This window comes from Camelus ferus, chromosome 9, assembly GCF_009834535.1.
Source record: "Camelus ferus isolate YT-003-E chromosome 9, BCGSAC_Cfer_1.0, whole genome shotgun sequence".
NCBI classification, from domain to species: Eukaryota; Metazoa; Chordata; class Mammalia; order Artiodactyla; family Camelidae; genus Camelus; species Camelus ferus.
Genome location: NC_045704.1, coordinates 66,343,904 through 66,361,663, shown reverse-complemented (window position 1 = coordinate 66,361,663; position 17,760 = coordinate 66,343,904). Strand labels below are relative to the sequence as shown.

At 35.2% G+C, this 17,760-nt stretch overlaps 1 protein-coding gene across 4 annotated transcripts in view; it reads right to left on the bottom strand.

Annotated features, from left to right (window-relative positions):
* FNBP1L (formin binding protein 1 like) overlaps nt 1-17,760 on the bottom strand; it is a 100,965-nt gene that overhangs the window by 49,642 nt on the left and 33,563 nt on the right. For all 4 annotated transcript variants that reach the window (XM_032487111.1, XM_032487110.1, XM_032487108.1 and 1 more), the window contains exon 2: nt 1,190-1,305. In XM_032487111.1, the coding sequence (XP_032343002.1) occupies nt 1,190-1,305 (116 nt within the window). The remainder of the gene's footprint in view (nt 1-1,189; nt 1,306-17,760) is intronic.

Genomic DNA, 17,760 nt, shown 5'->3' with positions numbered 1-17,760 from the left:
CTACCTACTATCCTAAATTTCTTTAGGGCAACTATCCCTCCCCATCATTAGCTACTAGTATGTAAACCTACTGTTCTCATGTTAGTGAACTGCTCAGCCTAAGCATATAACCAACCTAACCAGGGTCAGCAAGACAAAAGAAGACCTCTGCTGGGATTTCTGCAGAAAAGAAACAGGTACAAGCTTGTATTCTGCTCTCCTTTCATCCCATTCTTCTCCCTCCTTTCACCCCCTTCTTCTCCCTCCTTTCACTTCCTTCTTTCCCCCTTTCCCTTCTCTCCTCCCCCAAATGCACAACAAAGAAGACCACCATTCTTCCCCCAGGATGTGGGTGTATAAGGATATGAAATCTAGAGCTGAAGGGGTAGAAAGGATAGTACTGACTAGAACCTGAGGATAAAGGCAGCAAGGGGAAGCAGAGCCAAGAAATGGAGCCTGAACACATTTGACCTGTAAGTCAGACTATGCCTAGATTTTTTACTCACGTGTGCCTTTTTAGGTTGGATTCTTCTGTCACTATGCAATGTGAAGCACGGTAATCTCTACAGCTAGAACCTTTACACTGCTGTCTAGTCTTCAGACTTCAAGCACCATTTTTGTTAAGTAAGTTGCAGTAAAACTACTTCCCAAGTTGTGGTCTAACAGTGATTTTCTGCTTGAACAAAATCTTAAGATAAACTTCGTTTGTTTTAAGATTAAAATTTTCCCTTTCAAACTTTCATCTTCTAACACATATTCTAAAATCACTTTCATCAGTAAATATCTGATTTTTGACAGAAAGAAACTCAGCTCATCACACGCAACTTCTGAATCTCAGTAACTGCGAAGAAACTAGAGAAATCTTCAATTCTCTGGAAAGATTACTAAAGCAAAAAAGTTACAGGGGAACAAAACAGTAACATATAGAATTAATATCCAAGTATTCTTTTTTCCTGGAATTTTGCTTCCTGATTTTATGATTTTAAGTATCTTTCTGGAATGAAAGCTACTCAAGATTTAGCTAGCCAATATTCCTTATGGTATACTCAGCAATGATTTAATTAAATCAGTCATTAAACCAGTTACCTAGTTTCATCTAATTCTGATGAAAAACACAGAATTTAACCTCTGGCATATCACATTTATCTAATATCCAAATATTTAAACATGTAATTTCATTTCTGAGAATGGAAGAAAAAAAAAAACTTACCTCAACTGTTTCGCATAGTTCTGTTCAATTTCTATCCTCTCTTTAACAAATTTGGCATATCTTTCCAAAAAATCAATTCCCCATTGTGTATGCTTGTCTAAGCTGTCGAACTGATCCTAGAAAAGGAAGATAAAACCACATTGAAAAGTCTAAAGTTTAATCCACAAATATTTTAACCAGCTTCTGATATTTGTCCAGAGAGACAATGAGGTATAAAAAGAAAAACAGGCCCTTCTGCTGGTCCCCACTGATCTTACCCTTTAATACCTGTACAGAAATAGGTTCTTCAGTATAAATCATGCTATTTCTTGCCTGAATGCCTTTACACATGCGGTTCCCCCTGGTCGCAACACCCTCCTCAGGTCACCTCTTTGCAATTAACTCTACTTCCTCCCTTGACATTCAGTTCAGGCCCTTTATGTCCTGCAGAAAATGGCCCTAAACTCTCAGACTGGGCTAAGTGGTCTTTCTCCGGCTCCCCAAGGCTCCCTATAAATACAAATTATTACTTTATTCACTATACTATATTAAGGGCAGGAGCCATGAATTATTCAACCCTGAACTCCTAAGGCATAAGCACTAAGCCCAGCACCACAGCGGGTTCTTAACGAAGAACTGTTTGAACAGAATCAAATAAACCTGGGGTCAAATTCTGGGCTTTGCATTTACCATATGTTTTGACCTTGGGCAAGTTACCAAGGTTCTTTACACTTTTTCCATCTTAACATGGCAGTCCTATCACCCACCTCAGTAGGATTATGGTGATGTCATGAAGTGTTCTACAACGCAGTGAACATGAGACTAACACACAACAAAGACCACTGTCCTGCAAGGCTCTTTAAATCTTCAAAAGATACTCCCTTCTACCCGTTGCCTGAGAAACCATCATTTCCTAGCCTTCAAGAATCATCTCCAAACTGGCGAGTAACTCAGTGCTCTCTCCCTCTCTCATATCAAAAATCCAGGATGCTGGCAAAATATTCAAGTATCACCCCTTTATAACCTCCAGTCGTTTTTATCTTTTCCAATCACCCATGGTTTAATCACATGTGTTATTTACAAATGAATCATCTCAAAATCTCTGCCTTTTGTCTCTTTCCCTACCTTAAATCATTTAAAACTTCTATTCATAAAAGTAAAGTCTATCTAAATAGCAGAGATAGAATTCATCTGGCTATCATCGTTTAGTATTACTACTGTAATTCTAGTCTTTCCTGCAACTTTTTCATTATTATTTGGCTTCCAAAGTAGATTTGAAAACTGCAAGAGAATGCACTGCTCAGTAAACTTAATTGGATTATTACTAATACTTCCCATTATAAATTGGATATCTCTTTCAAATTGAAAAACTCTCAACAACAATAGCAAAACATTCCAGAAAAAATCTACAGCCATGCAGAAAAATCATCATGGAGGGGCTTCATATGGGATAGTTTTTAACAAAGGGCAAACAGTGTATGGTTAAGAGCTATCTGGTACACAATGGAAGTCAAGAAACATACAGACCCTATTATGTCCAGAGACTAGGCTGGGTTTTGGACACCTAATATAAATAAATTAGGCATATTTTTAATCTTAAGCTCCTACTATAGAAAAAATATAAAGAACAAATAAAGAGAACATGGTAAGAAAAAAAAATTGCAGAAAAAGAATAGTGTGAAGCTAAAACAATCATTCTTCATTTTTCCAAAATGCTTCAAAGGCTTCTTCCCATCATCCTCTTCATCAAATTTTATATTAATCTTATCTTCTAAATGAAATCTCTAAAAATTTTTATTATATACCCTAGTCAGTAAAAATTCTAAATAAATACATCTATTATATGTATATTTTCATAAATTATATATACTATGCTATTAAATTACAAAATCTACAAAAATAGAAATTTTAAAAAGAAATGAAAATGAAATAAATATTATTTTAAATAGCTTTTTTAAACTCATTTAACAAACAAAAGACTTGGGGCTATAACTTTTTAAAACAACAATTTTAATGAGAGCAATGAATTGAATATGCTTTATTATTTCTAAAATCTTGGTTTAATACTTAATGGCAAAGTAATTTGAAGGCCTTGGTTCTAAACTAGAACAGTTAGATTAGTGGTTATCATAGCTTGGGAGACAAATGACACCTCACAAAGATATAAAGTTCTAAATGGAAAAAGTCTCCTGCTTCAATTTTTTTTAATGCAAAGGTTTACATTAAAATTTGACTAAATAAATGTCAGTGCTATTTTTACAAACCTATCAGAAAACACTGCATCTTTATATTTTTAACAAATAGGGTCAGACTCCACTGAAACTGACTGTGTTATGATTTTATATGTCAATTGGACTGGGCCACATTGCCCAGATATTTGGTCAAATATTACCTTAGATGTTTCTGTGAAGATATTTTCTGTATAAGATTAACATTTAAATTGCTGAATTTGGTGGAGTTAAACACATTATCCTCCAAAATGTGGATGGGTCTCATCCAATTAGTTGAAGGACTTACTAAAACAAAAACTAACCTTCCCCAGGAGACTGCTTTTGGGCTAGAACTGTAACTCTTCCCTGGGTAGAGTCTGGAATCCCCAAGCCTCCAAAATCGTGTGACTCAATTATAAATCAATCTTATTAATCAGTATTATAAGTCAATATCTATCTATCTTTCTCTCCCCCAACCCTCTCTTTCTCTCACTATACACACACACACATCCTTGATTCCGTTTCTATGGAGAACCCTGACTAAAACAACCAATAAAATTCTGTTTCCAAGGGGTTTAAGTATGCAGATATATTTGCAGGTGACATAAACATTTTCAGCAAAAAAATTACATACTAATGTTGGATGCATTCCCAAATGCTCATCCTCAAAATGCTTTTTCTATAGCTCAGGTTTCTTTGGAAAAGCAGCTATTCACTATTAAAATCTCTTTTTCATCTTGAAGAAACAGATTAAATTTTCTTTATTAAAAGAAAAAAAAACTCTGCTAGGAAAACATATTACTAACAGCCATTTATTAAAGAAAAAGTCAACAAATTAGAAACAATAGGAGATGAACAGCAAGTTTTTCAATGGTCCATCCCCATTTCATTTGGTAATACTGTAAAAAGTCTATTCACTGTATTTTAAAGGTATTATTTATATAAAGTTAACCATAAAATATGCTCTAATGTTCTTTAGACTTCTGGATTTAACTGTGTTTGCTCACTTCTATAAATGATGAAGTGATTAAATGCAACCATATTCCAAATTCCTTGTTAAAGGAAACTTAATGTACTGGTTTATCAGTGGTTGTTGTTTTTTCATAAAACACTGTTCAAGTCAATTCATATTGAGAATAAATCTTCAACACACTTTCCTCTAGTGGTTCACAAAAAAGTATTTCAAAATATAATTCATTACTGAAATAAAATCTAGCAAACACTCTTAAGCTATTAGAAATGTGTACTATAACAAACTGTATAATAGATTTTTAGCATATAATTTCTCCAAAGACATACTTCCTTAGAGGTATCTTCTATGAGCCTTCAAACAATATTTGTTGAGATCATTAGTTTGTCACCACATTGTTTTACATATATTACTACTTTTACCATAAAAGGCATAGCAAGTATTATTTCTAACACTATAGTTTACCATTAACTTTGAAATTTCAAGAAGATTCCAGTCACTCATGTTCAGAGCAGCATTATTCACAATAACCAAAAGTTGGAAGCAACCCTCATGTCCATCAACAGATGAATGGATAAATAAAATGTGGTGTATACATACAATGGACTATTACTCAGCCTTAAAAGGATATTCTGACACATGCTACAAAATGGATGAACCTTGAGGCATTATTCTAAGTGAAATAACTGAGACACAAAAGGACAAATACGGTAAGGTTTCATTTATATGAAGTACCTAAAGTAGTCAAATACAAAGAGACAGAAAGTAGAAAGTGGTTGATTCCGAGATACCAAGGGCAGGGAAGAAAGAGGAGTTACTGTTTAATGGGTAGTTTCCACTTGGGAAAATGAAAAAAGTTCTGGAGATGGATGATGGTGATGACTGCACAACACTATAAATATACTTCAAGTCAATGAACTGTACACTTAAAATGGTAAACATAATGTTATCTATATTTTACCACAATGAAAAATACTTGTCAATAAATTCAGTATAGTCTTCATTGGTTATTATATTATTTTAAACATCACTAAAAAACTACACAGGTCAGGGTGGCCAAGGTACCAGAGTAGGAAGACGAGCTCACTTCCTCCAACAGGCACACCAAAATTACAACTATTTACAAAGCAACTACTGATGAGAGACCAAGAGACGAGCAAAAAAGATCTGCAACTAAAGATATAAAGAAGGAACAACAATGAGCCAGGTAGGAGGAGAACAGATGCAGTATAGTCAAGACCAATACCCCCAAGTGGGCGACCCAAAAACAGGAGTCTAATTACAACTGCAGAAGTTCTGGCTAAGGAGGAAAGGATCTGAGCCCCACACTGGGATCCCCAGTCCAGGGGTCCTGCACTGGGAAGATGAGCATCAAGAATGTTTGGCTTTGAAGCCGACTGGGGCTTATTTTCAGAGAGCTAGATGGCTGAAGGAAATAAAGAAGCCACTCATAAAGGGTGAACACAAAATCCCACACATTCCAGGACCTAAGGCAGAAGCAGTGATTTGAAAGGAGCCCAGATCAGAAGCTACTGCTAATCTTGGAGAGGTAGGAGGCAACTGGAGCTCACCCTAGGGACACAGAAAATGGGAGCAGCCACATTGGGGAGCTCGTTCTACTATGAGGACACTGGTGCTGGCAAGCGCCATTCTGAATTCTCCCTCTAGCTTACTAGCACTGGGACCCCTCCCTGTCCAACAATCTTCTAAGCACCAGCACTGGGATGTCTCAGGCCAAGCAGTCATCCAGGCAGGGTAAAGTCCCATCCACCAGCAGACTGTCACCAACCTGAGACACCTTGGACACCTTAGCCACCTGTCCCAGAACCTAGTTCCACATACCATTAGGCCAACACCAACTCTGGGACACTCCAGACCCTGCAGCCGCCATGTCAGGAACAGGCCCCACACACCAGCAGGCACATTAGATCCAGAAGGGCCCCGCAACCCACCATGCTGGAACCTGGCTCCACCAGCGGGCCAGCACCGGCCCTGGGACCACCAAGGATTCTGCAGCCAGAAGCCTCATTACCGGGCCCCACTCACCAATGGACAGCAGCCTCTACACAAGGGCTCAGCAGCCAACCAGACCAGGGGCAAATCATGCCTGCCAGACTGCACCAAGCAGTCAGCTCACCACAACAGGGACCCACACAACCCACAGAGGAAGTACCCCTAGAGTATAAGCTCTGCTGATCAGAGGAAAGTATGCTGCTGGGATATAAAACATCTTCTACAAAAGGCCACTTCTCCAAAGTCAGGAGGCCTAACCAGCTTACCAAACACACAGAAACAAAAACAGTAAATGAGGCAAGAGAGCAGTATGTTCCCAATGAAGGAACAAGATAAAACCCTAGAAGACCTAAGTGAAGTGGAGATAAGCAACCTACCCAATACAGAGTTTAAGGTAATGATTGTAAAGATGTTCAAAGAACCTGGAATAATACTGGACAAAGTAAGAAGTTAGAGGTTCTAACAAAGAGTTAGAAAATATAAAGAAGAACCAAATAGAGATGAAGAATACAATAATAAAAAAAAAATACACTACAAGGAATCAATGGTAGATCAGGTGGTACTGAGGAACAAATCAGCAAGCTAGAGAACAGAACAGTGGAAATCCCTGAAGCTGAACAGAAAAAATAATAATAATAATAAAAAGAAACAAGGACAATTTAAGAGACCTCTGGAACATCAAATACACTAGCATTTGCATTAAAGGAAACCCAAAAGGAGAAAAGAGAGAGAGAAAGCAGCAGAGACCATATCTGAAGACATAATAGCTAAAAACATCCCTAACCTGGAAAAGGAAAGACATCCAGGTCCAGGAAGCAGAGTGTCCCAAACAGGATCAACCCAAAGAGGACCACTCCAAGACACACTGTGATTAAAATGGCAAAAAATGGAGATAAAGTGAGAATATTAAAAGCAGCAAGGGAAAAGCAAGTTATGTAAAAAGAACTTCCATAAGGCTATCAACTGACTTTTCGGGAAAAACTCTGCAGGCCAGAAGGGAGAGGCACAAAATATTTAAAATAACAAAAGAAAAAAACCTACAAATGAGAACAGTCTACCCAATAAGGCTTTCATTCAGATTTGATGGAGAAACCTAAAGCTTTACAGATAAGCAAAAGCTGAAAGAGTTCAACACCACTAAACCAGTTTTACAAGAAATGTCAAAGGGACTTTCTCTAATCAGTAAAAGAAAAAGCCACAACCAGAAATATAAAAATTATCAAAAGAAAAAAAAATCATTGGTAAAGGCAAATATACAGTAAAGGTAGTAAATCAACCACCTATAAAGCTAGTAATAAGGTTAGAAGGCAAAGGAGTAAAATCATCTATATCCACAGTAAGTAATTAAGGAATACACAAAACTAAAAGATGTACTATATGGTGTTGAAACAGTAAACAGTAGGGGAGAATAAAAATGCAAGGTTGTTAAAATGCATTCAAACTTAAGAGATGAGCAACTTAAAACAATCACGTATACATACAAATTTATATACATAAACCTTATGGTAATCACAAACCAAAAATCTATGATAGATACATAAACACAAGAAAAAAGAATCTAAATATAACACTGAAGACAGTTTTCAAATCACAAGGGAAGAGAGCAAAAGAAAGGAACAAAAAATTACTACAAAAACAATCAACACAATGGCAGTAAGTGCATATCTATCAATAATTATATTACATGTAAATGGACAAACTGCTCCAATCAAAAGCTACAGAGTGGATGAATGGATACAAAAACAAGATCTATATCCAAGCTGCCAACAAGAGACTCACTTCAGATCTAAACACACATACACAGACTGAAAGTGAGGGATGGAAAAAGGTATTTCATGTAAATGGAAATTAAAAGAAAGCCAGAGCAGCAATATTATATTAGACAAAATAGACTTTAAAACAAAGACTGTAACAAAAGACTAAAAAGGACATTACTTAATGACTAAGGGATCAATCCAAGAAGATATAACAATTGTAAATATATGTGCACCCAACACAGGATCATCTAAATACATAAAGAAAATATTAACAGATATAAAGGGAGAATTACATTAAAGGATGGATCATCCAGACACAAAATCAATAGGGAAACAAACACTGGACTTAAATGATACATTAAACCAGATGGACTTAACTGATATACAATAGAGCATTCCATTTGAAAGCAGCAGAATATATATTATTTTCAAGTGCACATGGAGCATTCTCCAGGATAGATCACACGCTAGACTTCAAAACAACTCTCAGCAAACTTAAGAAGATTAAAATAATATCAAGAATCTTTTCCAACTACAACACTATGACACTACAAATAAACTACAAGAAAAAACTGCAAAAAAAAAACCCCACTAACATGTGGAGGCTAAATAATATGCTACAAAACCACCAATGGATCACTAAAGAAATTTAAAAATAAAAATAAAAATAAAATACAAATGGAGACAAATGAAAACACAACAACCCCAAATCCATGGGATGCAGCAGAAACAGTTCTAAGAAAGTTTATAGCGATACAAGCCTACCTCAGGAAACAAGAAAAACTACAAATAAACAACCTAAATGCACACCCAAAATAACAAGAAAAACAAGAATAAACACAACCCAAAGTTAGTAAAAAGAAAGAAATTACAAACCAGAACAGAAATAAATGAAATAGAGCCTTAAGAACTAATAGAAAAGATCAAGGAAACTAAGAGCTGGTTCTCTGAAAAGCAAAAGGAAATCAATAAACCTTTAACCAGACTTATCAAGGAAAAAAAAGAGGGCCCAAATCAATAAAATCAGAAATGATGAACAAATTCCTAGAAATATTCAATCTCCCAAGACTGAATCAGGATAGAAATATCAACAGACCAATTACTAGTAATAAAATTGAATCAGAAATCACAGAACATCCAACAAACAAAAGTCCAGGACCAGATGGCTTCAGAGATGAATTCTTTCAAACATTTAGAGAAGAGTTAACACCTATCTTCAAACTGTTCCAAAAAATTGCAGAGATGGAACACTTTTGAACTCATTTTATGAAGTCACCATCATCTTGATACCAAACTCAGACAAAGATGTCACCAAAAAAAGCATATTTCAGGCCAAAAGAACAGATGAACATAGATGCAAAAAAAAAAGTATCAAGCCAAATTCAACAACACATTAAAAGTATCATACACCATGATCAAGTGGGATTTATCCCAAGGATGCAAGGATGGTTCAATATACATAAATCAATCCATGTGACACACATAAACAAACTGAAGAATTAAAACATCACATGATCATCTCAATAGATGCAGAAAAAGCATTTGACAAAATTCAACATCCATTAATGACATAAAAACTCTCAACAAAATCGTTACAGAGGAAACATTATCTCAACATAATAAAGGCCATATATGACAAGCCCACAGTTAACATCACATCCAATGATGTTCCTCTAAGATTAAGAACAAGACAAGGATGCCCACTCTTGTCACTTTTATTCAACATAGTATTGAAAGTCCCAGCCACCGCAATCAGACAAGGAAAAAAAAAAAAAAAAAAAAAAGGAATCCAAACTGGAAGAAATAAAACTGTCACTGTCTGCAAATGACATGATACTATATACAGAAAATCCTAAAGACACCAACAAAAAACTCCTAGAACTCATCAATGAATTAGGTAAAGTTGCAGGACACAAAGTTAGTATACAGGAATCTGTTGCATTTCTATACACCAACAACAAACTATCAGAAAGAGTAATTAAGAAAACAGTCCATTTACAATCACATCAAAAAGAATAAAATACCTAGGAATAAATCCAACTAAGAAGGTAAAAGACCTTAACTCAGAAAACTATAAGAAACTGATGAAAGAAATTAAAGACAACACAAATGGAAAGATATACTGTTCTCACTGACAGGAAGAATTAATACTGTTAAAATGACCATACAACACAAAGCAATCTACAGATTAAATGCCAGCCCTATCAAAATACCAGTGGCAATTTTCACAGAACTAGGACAATTCCAAAATGGGTATGGAAACACAAAAGATTCCATATAGCCAAAGCAATTTTGAGAAAGAAGAATAAAGCTAGAGATATCACACTCCCTGATTTCAAACTATACTACAAAGCTCAGTAATCAAAGCAGTATGGTACAGGCACAAAACACACACAAAATCAATGAAACAAAATAAACCCACATTTACATGGTCATTTAATCTACAACAAAGATGGCAAGAATACACAATGGAGAAAAGACACTCTCTTCAGTAAGTGGTGCAGGGAAAACTGGACAGCTACATGCAAAAAGTCTAACTGACTACTCTCTCATACCATGTGCAAAAATAAATTTGAAGATAACACAGACATTAAGCTCTTTCATATCAGTCTTAGTAATATTGTTTTTGGATATGTCTCCTCAGGAAAAAGAAACAACAGCAAAAATAAAACAAGGACCACCTACTGAATGCGACAAGATATTTGCAAATGATACCCCCAATAAGGGGGTCAATATCCAAAATATAGGAAGAACCTATATAACTCAAGACCAAAAAAAAACCCCAAGTTTTTTTTAAAAGGGCAGCAATCAGTTACATCCCCTTCCCTTTAAATGAAGCCTGAATTCCAACTCAGCTAAGATGGTTCTTTGGGACACTAGTCCACCATCTTCTTGGTCTGCTCTCCTTCCAAGCAAAGTCATATTCCTTGCCCCAACAATTCGTCTCTATTGATTGGCCTGTCCTGTCACAGGGTGAGCAGTAGGAGCTTGGACTTGGTAACAATTGCATTTCTTTTCTTTTCTTTTCTAATAAACATTATTTACATTTTTCCCAAATATATTAACATGAGAAGCATCAGCCTCATCATTTCTTATTGCTTGCCTATAATCACATTATAATATTCTATTTAATCCATGATTTCTTTATAGAAAACATTAAGTCAAGAGAAGACCCAAGTGATAATTCATCTTTAAAATACTAGTAAAGTGCACTGTTTCTTATTTTTTAGATAACATAAACAAACAGAAGCTCTTTTCTCCTTATCTCAGTAGATCATTTTGTGTGCTCTACTTTGAAGACCCTTGCTTTAAATTATGCATTAACATCTGATCTATATCAAGTCCTCCCCAAACTACTGATATAGTCTGTTTTCTGTTATCTTTCCCTTCTCTTGTGTCCACAAAGAATTCCAGTCTTCTATTTAAGTTAATCACTCTCCAAATTAAATTTAGGATACATTGCTCCAAATATACATTCCCCAACCTCCCCAGGTCTATTTCAAGCTCTTTCAGGTTTTCCAAAGAAAAATTAAATCATCTAAAGAACTTGGTATCTGAGATCTATGTCACATTGTTTATAAAAATTTTACTGTCATATCTATTTTCTCCAATACTGAAAACAGACTATAAACAGAGAGAACCTCAGACTATCTCTATATATTAACCCTCTAAAAGGTATTTTTAGAATTGCCGCCATAACAAACGTATAGAAGTTCAACTAACCAGAATATTGAGAAAGAACGGTCAAATTTTATTTTTCAGTTACTAATGTTAAGTTACAAGCTATAAAATCTCTCTGGATACAATTCTTAATTTTTAATGTTGATTTTGAAAATATTCAAAAATATCACTGGACAACTGAACAAGAATACATTAGAGAAGCCCAATAATTTAATTATATTTGACTATGGTTTATATATTTTTAAGTAAATAGATTCCAAATAAAAGCCAACTAAAAACATATCAATCAGCATTAAAAGGCAGCATATGGTATATTTATACAATGGAATACTACTCAGCCATAAAAAGACTGAAATAATGCCATTTGCAGCAACATGCATAGAACCAGAGATCATCATTCTAAGTTAGCCAGAAAAAGAAAGAAAAATACTATATATTACTCATATGTGGAATCAAAAAGAAAAAAGAAAAAAATGGACACTATGAACTCCTCTACAAAACAGAAACAGACTCACAGACACAGTAAACAATCTTACGGTTACCAGGAAAAGGGGGTGGGAAGGGATAAATTTGGGAGTTTGAGATTTACAAATGTTAGTCACTATACATAAAAACAGATTTTTTAAAAAGGTTTCTGCTGTATAGCACAGGGGACTATATTCAATATCTTGTAATAACCTTTAATGAAAAAGAATATGAAAACGAATACATGTATGTATATGCATGACTGGGACACTGTGCTGTGCACCAGAAATTGACACATGGTAACTGACAGTACTTCAATTAAAAAAAAAAAGGCAGCATAAAAGCAAGATACACAAATTTGAATACAAGTTAAACAAAGTTCTCTACTTTGTAAACACTTGGGGGTAGGGGAAATCTGATTTGGAAAAAAAAAAATGCCTCTAAAAGACAGAAGTCTTGAAATAGAAAATTTTGAGTATCATGCTATATAGCCATATTATATTATAAGCTGGTTTTTGCCTCAAACTATAAATGCACAAATTGTAAATATGAATTTATGTCATAAATTTAATGTTACGACATTCAATACAGAAGAAACATTTTTCACTTTAAATTTTACTTAATCCATTGAACAACATATCTGGTTTTTCAACTGGACATTTTAATTACATTACATTAAGAAATAATATAAATGTCACAACCTCTAAACATTCAAAAGTGAGTGATTTAAATCTTAAAAAGTGAAGAGAGAAGCTAATTTAGCGCTATTCATATAAATAATAAAGGTAAAGTAAGAGATCCAAACAAGATTCATGCTTGAAATGTTACAATATTCAGTGAACAAATGTTCACTTTAAATTCTGTAATTTTACTAGATACTTTACTTTTCTCTAAGGACTCAAAACAGATCAAATTTGAAACTAGGGGGAAAAACCTTCATTCTAAAGTTGGTCTCGTTCCTCTGAATCCAAGGTACAACATTAGATAACAGAATACAAGCTTACTTTTCATTTTGATATACCAGTTTCCAAACAATCATTCAAATAGCTTAATTTGTTCATAATTATTTTAGTATTTTTATGGGATTCAATGACTTAATAAATGTTAAAACCAGAAAAGATAACAAAGTGAACTTCATCACAGAGCAGCACATAAAAAACACTTAATAACTGAATAACCATTCTATTTACATATACTTTTGAATTTACAAAGTATCTTCACATATGTTACTAGATGTCACCTACAAAAGCCTATCGATAAGGCATTTTACAAATGCAAAAACCAAGTTTCTGAAATTAAGGACTTCAACCCTAGACTCCAATCTCATTTTCTTTCTACTATAACACACCACTATTTGATAGGTAAGTTTATAGTAACTTATGTTTATTAAATAATGGTCCCAGACCCTTCACTTTGTAAATGTGGAAGCTGATGCCCAGAACGCCTAACTGACTTGCCCATATATGACTGGCAACCAAAATGGAACGGAGCTAGATAATCTCTTAAAATCACTGCCAGTTATTATCCTTAGTATCCAAATGAAGAACTATTGTGCATAGTGTTATTTAAAATGATGCATTTCTTTCACAGAAAGAAATATAAGGCTAAAAATAACTGTGGTCACTAGGGAGCTTCAATGAAAGGAACAAATTAAAAATCTCAAAGTTAGAAACTGCCCAATACACACACACAAAGAATGCATAACTACTTTTCACAACATTCCTGGTAAGAAGTCATTCAGCCTTTCCTTAGTTCTCATACCATTAGTGAGCATGAGAGAAGATGCCTGGAAAACAGGGGAATGATTTTTACTACCACAAAATAAAATAGAAAGCACTTAAGTAAAAAAAAAATAAGAATCAGAATCCTAAAGCTTTAGGCCTTCAAAGGTAATACCTTCCAATCCCTTTAGTTTCAAAGCCTGAGATTACACTTCTTCCTGCTCCATGCCAGCAAATACCTTGGACTACGGGAAATGTGGGGAAAGACAAACTAAAGAAGTGAAATTAAGCAGAATTCTGAAACCATCTATGGATTAGAAATAAGAATATTAAGTCATCAAAATAGGCACCTTATCCTCATTTCCCTATTTTTTCCACTTTTAGCAATGCTCTTATGTCTAGGATTTATTCTAGGTTACAAGCCAAGTCCAATTCCTTCTATTTCCTTGCCTGAATGATCCTCATAGTTCCTGTTCCAACACATTCATTCTTCTGTGAAATCTATCTCTCCATGAGTGCTGTGCCATGATTAAATTTTATCATCTCATATTTAAACTCAAGAAAACTCTTGTTTCCTTCAGGCACTGTTTAATCTTGAAAAATATTTAAAGTTATTTTACCTTTTTCATTTGGGAACACAAGGAAAACATTCTAAATTAAAGCTGGTATTGGCACCAACTTCAATGTCCACACCATCTAGCATGATCACATGAATTATATACTGGTCCAAGGTTCTATTATGTAATAAGCATTGTAACAAATAATATATTTACTCAATCTTTTTATTTTTTGTCTATAAATGATGTATTTAATATAATTTAAATAAAAAGAACTATTTTATGTATCACAGAATATTATAATTTTTTGAAGGCACTACTTAATATTCAATCCTTGTTTTCCTAATTACTTTGACACATCCTTGCATCCAAATGAAGTCCCAGTGAAATGTTTTTGGTAAAGCCAAGGGTCACAACTGTTTTAAAAAAAAAAGACTTTCTTCACTAAAAAGCAGAAGAATGACTTTGCTGTCCTAGTTTGGGCTTACTCTATGGCTCTAACTGTCTGCCAAAGTTTCTCCAGCACTTCTGAACACCAAAGTACTACCAAAAACGGTTTTAGGATCTAACACAACTGACTTCTTTCATTCTTTGATTCACATGGGACCCTGGAAACTTCACCTTTTTGTTTAAGTCTCATGGAGCTGAGAAATCAATTTACAATTTACAGTCAACAACATCTACCCCCAAAGTAAGCTGAGGAATTTAATTGTAAGTTTTTTTTAAAAATCAGCTTAATTATTTGGATTTATTTTCTCGAGGTTTTGTTTCATTTTTTAAAAGACAGATGCAAACCTGCATATTTGGGAAATTCACTCACTTAGCTTTTAATTAAAATTTTAATCAAATTTTAAATTAAGCTCTTAGTGACTTCAAAATCTATCCAGGTGATCCTTCCAACATCCCTCTGCATTTTTTTTTACTTCTCATAGGACTCTCTCCTCTACAACCTCAGCAACTCACTCCAACAGTCATCTCCAGTGTCATTAGCAACACCCCTCTCTTTCCAATAAATTTCAAGAATCTCATTCTCAGATAGCTAGCCCTGTCTATCAAATCACTATCTCCAGTACCCCTAGGCCTATTATTTTTACACCCCCCCTCCAGAGACAATCCATTGATCCTGACACGTTATTACTATTCCTCACTCTCCTCATGCCTTCATTCCCATCTTTACAGTTTGAATTCCATAAGACATCTTTATAATCATTCCTTACAAAGATACTCACTGTCCTTTCCCCCTCTCACTTTGTCAAGTTTCAATCCTAGTTTTATATTCAACCCTTTCCCATGCTGCTGAAGAAAGGTGGAAAAAAGAAAAAGAAATAATCGTACTGACTGGTAATACTTTGAAATCTGTGCCTATTAACCTAACAGGCTTTAATGCTACTCAGCCTGAAGCCATTCACTATGCCATTATCCTAACCAACTACCTTAAACCTTGTTCCTTTAAACTTACATCATCTCCTATCCATCTCACTACAATCTTGCTTCCTACCTCACTAAAGAGAAGCAACCATAAGATACGTCCTCATTCTCCAACTCTATTTTTACCACAAACCCTTAGGTGTTTTTATTCTGCCTTCCTGCCTCTTACTCTGGAAAACAGTCCACAACCCTGCGCCTCTGCTTACCTCAAGAAGTAGTACAGTTTCAGGTTTAGTTGTCAAAATCTTTCAGACTCTGAGCCTGCATATGCTTGATGTATTCCAGGAAGAGCAAGAAGCCGAATAAGCCGGCTACGCTGACTGAGCAGAAGGAAGAGTAGTAAAAGTTGAAATGAAGGTGCAAAGGGTCAGAATGCAGACCACACGTGTCTAATCCTCCACCACAAAGAATCTGGCTTTAACCCTGAGTGAAATGAAACCCACTGCTGGGTCTTGAGCAAAAGCTTGACATGACCCGACTTGGGTTTTTAAACAGATGGTTCTGACGTCTATGTTGATAAAAATTGCTTCAAGGCAAGGGAGACTTCTGGGGAAGGCTACGGCAATAATCGAGACCAGAGACCAGGCTGGCTTGATCCAAGGCAGAAGCAGCAGAGTGGTGCAAAAGTGCTAAGATTTTGGATTTATTCTGAAGGCAGGGTCAACAAAATTTTCTCATGTTTTGAGTGTGGGCTGGGAAAGAGAGACATCAATTTTGAGCACCATGAACTAGAAAAACAAAGCTGTTTTGAACTAAACTGAGGTGATTTCTGTGAACAAGTTTGGTCAAAAGAAGACAAGAGTTTTGGTTCTAGACAGTTATGTCTGAGATGTCCCTAGACATCCAGGTGCATATGTTGAGTAGGCAGTTAAATACATACCTGGAATTCAACAGAAGTGGTCCCCCAAAGATATATCATAAAACATGATCCTGAATGCAATCTCAATTAAGTTCTGTTGGACACCAACACTCAGAAGTCAAGGAATTGAGGAGGGACTGGCAAAGCACGCTGATAAGAACTGACTAGTGAAGCAAGAGTAAAATCAGAAAAGTTTGGTATCTTGGAAGCCAAATGAATAACATATTATTTCAAGGAGGAGGAGGTGATCTACTTTGTCAAATGCTACTCAAAGTAAGATTTCAAGAAGACTGAAAGCTGACCATCAGATTTAGCAACATGCAAATCATTCACAAGAGCAGTTTTACTGAAGTAGTAAAGGCAAAAGCCTGACCAAAATGGGTTCAAAAAGAGATTAGAAAGAAATTACAGACAGTGAACACCAACACCACTTTCAAGGGATTCTGCTTAAAAGGAGGGAAGCAATATAAGGTGATAGCTAAAGAAAGAAACAGTCAAGTGTGAGTGGTGTTTAGATGGAAAAAACAATGATTATATGCTAATGGAAGTAATACAAAAAAAGGAAAACATTGATAATATAGAAGAGGAAAGATACTGGAACAACAGTAGGTAACAGGAGATGCGTGCGTTAATCGAGGGGGGGCTAAGCTTTGCTAAGAACGTGGGCAGCTGGGTTACAGTAACAGGAGAGAAGGCAGAGTAAATCGGCACAGGTTTAGGCAGCTTGATGGTGGTGGTAGCTTGTGGAAAATTCTCTTGTGATCACTTCTTTTCAATAAATAGAAGGCAAGGTCATTAGTTGAGAATAAGGATATTATAGATGTTAAAGATCTGAACAGGGGAAAAAAGAGCACCTCTCCCTCTTCTGCATTCATAATTTAAATTGATAAGCATCAAATATACATAAATATAAACAAGTATACGCATACAT